This window comes from Aethalodelphis obliquidens, unplaced genomic scaffold, assembly GCF_003676395.1.
Source record: "Aethalodelphis obliquidens isolate GAN/ISIS:26980383/991018 unplaced genomic scaffold, ASM367639v1 scaffold21, whole genome shotgun sequence".
Taxonomy (NCBI): Eukaryota; Metazoa; Chordata; class Mammalia; order Artiodactyla; family Delphinidae; genus Aethalodelphis; species Aethalodelphis obliquidens.
This window is the reverse complement of record NW_020837965.1, coordinates 17,467,846-17,473,574: the sequence shown is the minus strand read 5'-3', so window position 1 is coordinate 17,473,574 and position 5,729 is coordinate 17,467,846. Positions and strand designations below refer to the sequence as shown.

At 46.0% G+C, this 5,729-nt stretch overlaps 2 protein-coding genes across 2 annotated transcripts; one reads left to right on the top strand and one right to left on the bottom strand.

The window, feature by feature from the left end:
• Positions 1-1,259: 1,259 nt before the first annotated feature.
• Positions 1,260-3,040, bottom strand: LYSET (lysosomal enzyme trafficking factor). Its single transcript, XM_027120409.1, has 2 exons — positions 2,532-3,040; positions 1,260-2,078 (listed from the first exon to the last, which is right to left on the bottom strand). Exons 1-2 carry the CDS (start codon positions 2,627-2,629, stop codon positions 1,667-1,669), a joined length of 510 nt encoding a protein of 169 aa, XP_026976210.1. The 5' UTR covers positions 2,630-3,040; the 3' UTR covers positions 1,260-1,666.
• An 88-nt stretch (positions 3,041-3,128) lies between these two features.
• On the top strand, positions 3,129-5,527 carry MOAP1 (modulator of apoptosis 1). Its single transcript, XM_027120408.1, is given in 5 exon segments — positions 3,129-3,879; positions 3,882-3,991; positions 3,993-4,394; positions 4,396-4,696; positions 4,699-5,527. Coding segments are annotated over 5 exon segments (1,095 nt in total). The 5' UTR covers positions 3,129-3,788; the 3' UTR covers positions 4,890-5,527.
• Positions 5,528-5,729: the final 202 nt, after the last annotated feature.

The following is a 5,729-nucleotide window of genomic DNA, read 5'->3' as shown; positions in this document are numbered from 1 at the left end:
TATTCAAAAGATACAAGTGATTTGGTTATCTGACCCTTGCAGAAACATATATTTCAAACTGCTGCTTAATTTGAAGATTCAATGTATTGTAGCAAAAAATATATCATTTCAGTAACTAGACCTTTGGAAGTAGTAAAGGAGAGAAATGAGATTAATTGGAGAAGAACAGAAGAATCTGATCGTGCTGCTTTTGAGTTATAAGAGTACCTGCTTTATCTTTCAAGTAAAAGCTTGCTATGGAATGCTCAGCCTTCCATTCTGGTCAAACCTGATATAAGGTAAAGGTTGAGCTTGCTTGAAAACTTTTAGATTTTCAGTAGCTCACACAAATTGAGAAAAACCTTTCTCAGTTCTTTTCCAATCTTTAGCATGGTTAGGCAGACAGTACCCAGTGCTGAAACATTTGTCATTTGTGAGAAGCACTACAGTTCAGTGATTAGGAATAAAGGCATCAGATGCCAGGTTAGAACTCTGCCTCTGCTTCTTGGCTGTGTAACCTTTGGCAAGTTACTTAACTTCTCCACCTCACGGTCCTTATCTGTAAAATCTGGATAATAATAGCTGTTATCTCATAGGGTTGTTGGGAGGACTAAATGAGTTAATTCATGTAAAGCTCTTAGGACAGGGCCCAACGGAGTAAGCACCAAAAAATGTTATGATTCTTATTCAAATCGGTCAGTGTAAACATTTCCCTGGTATTGATGACATTAACTGTATAAAAATATATCTTGATCTCACCCAGAAAAGAAGAAAAATAATCCTAGTTTCTAATTTTCCATGTTTTAGTTACTTGTATTGTTACCAGACATGAGGTAGTAAGTACAGATGCAAAGGAGGCAGTACAGGGATCACATCTTCATGCAATGAACCTAACGTCTGAAGACTGGACCCTAGGCAGAAAAGAAAATCAGGACGATGACTTGAGAGCATCTTTTAGATGTCACACATCTAACAGGGACTGTCAAGTATTTTCACTGAACACCTTGTTTTTATCTTCTATGTGTTAGATTTCTCAACTTTCAAACACTTAGTCTCTTCCCAAGTGTTTAAAAAAAAAGTTGCATGAATAATTCTAGCTAATTAATAATGCCAGTAGCATTACCAAAACGAAGAACGCATTTTGCTTCTCAAGACAGCCATCACCTCAATAATTTTATACCAATTTCTCACAAGCTGATAGCAAGCAAGTATAAATAGCTGGCTTAGCTACAACAGGATAAATTGGTGTTTTAGTCTGAAGAATTTTAAAGCAAGCCAAGTAATTGTATAAAATTTAAATTTTATGACCATGTTTGGACCTTTTTACATTAAACACAATGGAAATGTTCATTTTTTCCCCAAAGGAAAAATTTCTGAATCATCACTATGTTGCACAGTAGAATAAAAATATGAATCCAGGTACTTATTCAAGTTTCTAAAGAATTCAAATAACAGATAAAATTTTACTTCCAAAATCTGAAGTCATCAACATGATTTTGTAGTACTGTATCACAGGCTTTACCTAAAAATTCAATATTCAGATAAAGATAGTCCCCTAGTCACATTCTTTAAAAAGCCTCTGCCCCACCACAGCTTCCTGAGATCTGTGAAGAAACTGCAGTCTTGTGATCAGGCTTCATACAGTACTGGCAGTTTTGTACTTGTAAGGAAAAAATAGTGACTGATTTTATGTATCAATCAGTTGTAGTCTGCTGATCTGATTAGAAGCCTTGACAAATGCCTGGTGGCGATTGCATATAACTGCCAAGCATATGGGAATAATACAGTAGCCCATCGTTTTGGGGTCAGCTCTTGTACAAGAATAAAGGAACAAAAACATCTGCAAGTAAGGTATCAGAAAAATAACTGTCCAAAACCAGAAAGGCAGGGAGAGTAACCGAGCTTTCAAGGAGTGTGTCCATGTGGTTCCTTCAAGGGGCTCCTCTGGGTGCTGCTGAATGTGTTCCAAGGCCAGCCTATTGTAAGTCTCGTTGATTTCAAAAACATAGTAAAATGCTGCTGCACTTGCTAACAGATACAATCCCACTCCAATCCATCCCATACGCTGACGGAAGTTCATCATTCTCCATGCTCTGTGCCTTTTGAGTTAAAACAACAATAAGAACACAGTGAGAGTCTAGTAATGCTGTCATGTCAGCTATTCCAAATATACTTACTTTTTGTCCAATGAGCTCTAAAATACTCCCTAACACATTTGAGGTTTAAAATAACTAAATTAAATTTACATCTATTAAGTATAAACATCTTACAGGTTGTTTTATGTAATAGTTATGCGGAAGTAAAGTTTCAGTATATATAAAGTGTGCTTTTTACTGAATCCCACAGATAAATAAATCACTAAATCTGGCTTAAATAGGTCCAGCACACGTTCCCTTAAATTGTCATTAAACTAGTTCCCTAGGGAGCATTTCACTTCTATACTTCAAATACTTTCTGAATTAACGGTATTGCTTCAGACATGAAAACTTGGTTCTACAAGTCAAACCAATATCGGAGCCCCCAAGTTAAGACAGCAACTCTTAAACACTTACAGTGGTCCCGAAAATCTTCCTGTTCCCACGGCAAGCGTTAAAGAGTCACTCAGCTCTGAATAATCGGGTGGCTTTGGCATTTCAGAGAAAGCCACCATAAAAGAAATCCCCGGGGTCACCGGCTGGGAGAATGGTGCGCACGGCCAGCCTGGAGCAAAAGCTAATTGTGATTAAGCACAGCGTGACTGCAGCCGGTCACGCGGCGGCCCGGCCCCTGTCGCCGCTGCCGGAGCCCCAGCCTGTGTCACTCGGCCCAGCCGGGAGACTCCCCAGCCACCCTGGCCTCCCCTGCAGCCGGCCCCGCCCCCTGTCGTGCTGCAGCGCCCGCCGCTGCGACCCGGCTGCGCGGGCGGCGCCAGACCCGGGCCTCTCCGCCTTGCAGCGCCGGGAGCCCAGTGCCCGGCAACGGCCACAGGCCGAGCCTGCAGAGCTGGGCAGGTCCCGGATCTCACCTCCTGTCCCGGTTGGCCCGCCCGCCCGCCGTCCCGGATGCTGCCACAGCCGGGGCTTCCGGCTCGGCCCGGAAGCGCGCTTGCCCCGCCCCCCGAAAGGCCCGCCCCCTCGTGACGTTAGGGAGCCTCCGCCGTGGCACCGCCTCCCCGAGCGCTCCCGGAACAGCTCTGCTGGGACTCGGGGGAGATACGGAGGCGCCGGTTGTAGCTCTACCCTTCAGGTGGGCGGCAGTCTGGGCCTGGCCGCTTCAGCGCTCCTCAAAGCCTCTCCCTGGTGCTTCGCTCGTGGCTCTGATCGCCCCCGTCGTTCCTCGCCGCGGAGAGCACCGCAGCAACTGGCGGTCAGCCATTCCCCGGCGCGCCTCTGCGCAGTTCGGATACCCCTCTCGATTGTCCATCCGAGTGCGGGAGAAGCCGCTCTCCCGCTCCTCGGACCTGGCCGCCCGGGAAGCGTCGGAAGCAGGCCCTGGTGCCTCGACCACCGGCGACGGACCCAGACATGACTACTAGATAACTGCGAGGTGAAGTGGGACCCCGCTGTCTGCTGCGGGGCGCCCGAGGCCGGGAGAGGGTAAGGTGGCTGCTTGCCGCAGTGCGGCCGGCCGCCGGCGCGGGTGCGCGGGGCTTCTCCGGGCTCGGGTTATTCATTTACAACTTGAACTAACGTGACTACTTCATCTTCACTGCCCGTCGGAACTGCAGACGTTGACGAGACTTAACTCGGTTACCGTGGAGGAATACTGTGAATTGCAGTAGCATCAGTGGCCGGGACAAATTGGAATTTAAATGTGTTATTTTGGGCATCATGACACTAAGCCTCTTAGAAGACTGGTGTAGGGGGATGGATGTAAACCCGCGGAAAACGCTGTTGATTGCCGACATCCCCCAGACCTGTAAAGGGCAGAAATTGAGGAGGCTCTGCGATCTGGTTTTGCTCCCTTGAGCGAGTACCGACTGCTCGGGAGGATGTTCCGGAGGGAAGAGAACAGGAATGCAACCTTAATAGGACTTAACTGAGGAGACGAGTCATGCTCTGGTCCCTAAAGAGATACCCGGAAGCGGGGGTGCCTGGAGAGTGATCTTTAAGACCCCTGACCCAGACAATGAATTTTTAAGCAGGTTACATGAATTCCTAGAGGGAGAGGGCGTGACATTGGGTGAGTTTACCAGAGTTCTTGGGTATGGAAACGACCTTTTTGACCTAGACCAGGACATGATCCCAGAAGTGCGGGCCCCTATGTTGGCACAGGCATTAGATGAGGCTCTTCAGCCTGCCCTGCAACACCTGGAATACAAAAAGCTGAGAGTATTCTCAGGCAGTGATCCTCCAGAGCCAGAAGAAGAAGAGTTTGAATCCTGGCTGTTTCATGCCACTCAAATGATGAAGACATGGCAGGTGTCAGATGCCGAAAAAAAGAAGGCGATTGCTAGAGAACCGTAGAGGCCCGGCATCTGATATCATTCGCGTCCTCAAGATAAACAGTCCTTTAGTTACAGTCCCTGAATGCCTGCATGCTCTGGAGCAGGTATTTGGGGTTACCGATAATCCTAGGGTGTTGCAGGTCAAATATCTGACCACTTAACAGAAGGATGAAAAAAAATTGTCTGCGTATGTACTAAGGATGGAGCCTTCACTACAGAAACTGGTAGAGAGAGGAGCAGTTGAGCAAGAAGTTGTGAATCAGGCCCACCTGGAGCAAGCCATTGCTGGAGCACACCGCGCAGGAAGTTTGCTCTGTCAGAGGATGGCTCAGCCCCTGGCTTATTGCAGTTACTGACACTAATAAAGGATGAAGAGGCAGCTGAGGAGGAGGCGGCCCTCCTCCAGGCAGGATTAGAGGGGCATTTCACCTGGATCTTGGGAAATCAGGAAGGGCTCTCTGGCAGTGAGCAGAGCATAAGGTAGAACAGTCTGTATGCTCAGTGACAGACATTAACCAATCCCTGTCTTGTGTTGCCAAGTAACTCATTTTTGTGCAGTTCTCAGTATAATCCTTTGTCATTTCTGTGCCCATTTAATGTCTCCTAAATGTGTCATTGACTAGAAGGATGTAGTTCTGCACTGGTATTTATATATTTAAATTCACCCTGTGAATTTTTTTATCACACACATTTGTACAAAAAGTCTCATCACTACGCACATGTGATACTCTGAGAGGACAGCCAAGGCTCAGGTGCACATGGTGATCCGATCTCGTTCAGATGTCAGCTTGTATGATAATAGGTGCAAGTGTAGCTGTCAGATGTGATAATGTGTCATAGATAGTTTTGGGCTGTGTACGGCCCTACATTAATCATGAAGATCGTGAGCAGTGGTTAAGAGGTCATTTTCTGTGTGAATCGGAATTTTATTGATTCTATGCCATCAAAACAAGAGGCAGAATTAAATGCTGCAGTTGGTCAGTTTGCAGCTTCTACCTCTAACCCAGATTTCTGATGTGTGTCTCAAAGCATCTAGTTCTGAATATCATTTTAATAGGTTACAAAATTATAGATGTGAACTTATAAAATAAAGAAGCGTGAATAAAATGACCTTTTTACCCAGTTTGTTTGTATCGAGTTTCCAAGGGAGATTTCACTTGAACAAAGGGTTCCAAAAGCATGAATCTGAAAACCACTGAATTGCACAGTCTTAGTCCCTTGGACACTTTCCTCCTGGAGCCCAGGTGGGTAGGGAGTAGTTTTCTAAGTGAGAGTGCTGGCAGGACCTTCTCCTGAAGTACAATAGAATGAAATGAGACTGTGT

Bases quoted from the DNA above. Each gene is read 5' to 3' on its own strand.
- LYSET (XM_027120409.1), bottom strand. From the start codon at position 2,629: ATGGTGGCTTTCTCTGAAATGCCAAAGCCACCCGATTATTCAGAGCTG. The intron at 2,079-2,531 runs GTAAGTGTTTAA...TTAACTCAAAAG, and splicing joins GGAAGATTTTCGGGACCACT to GCACAGAGCATGGAGAATGA.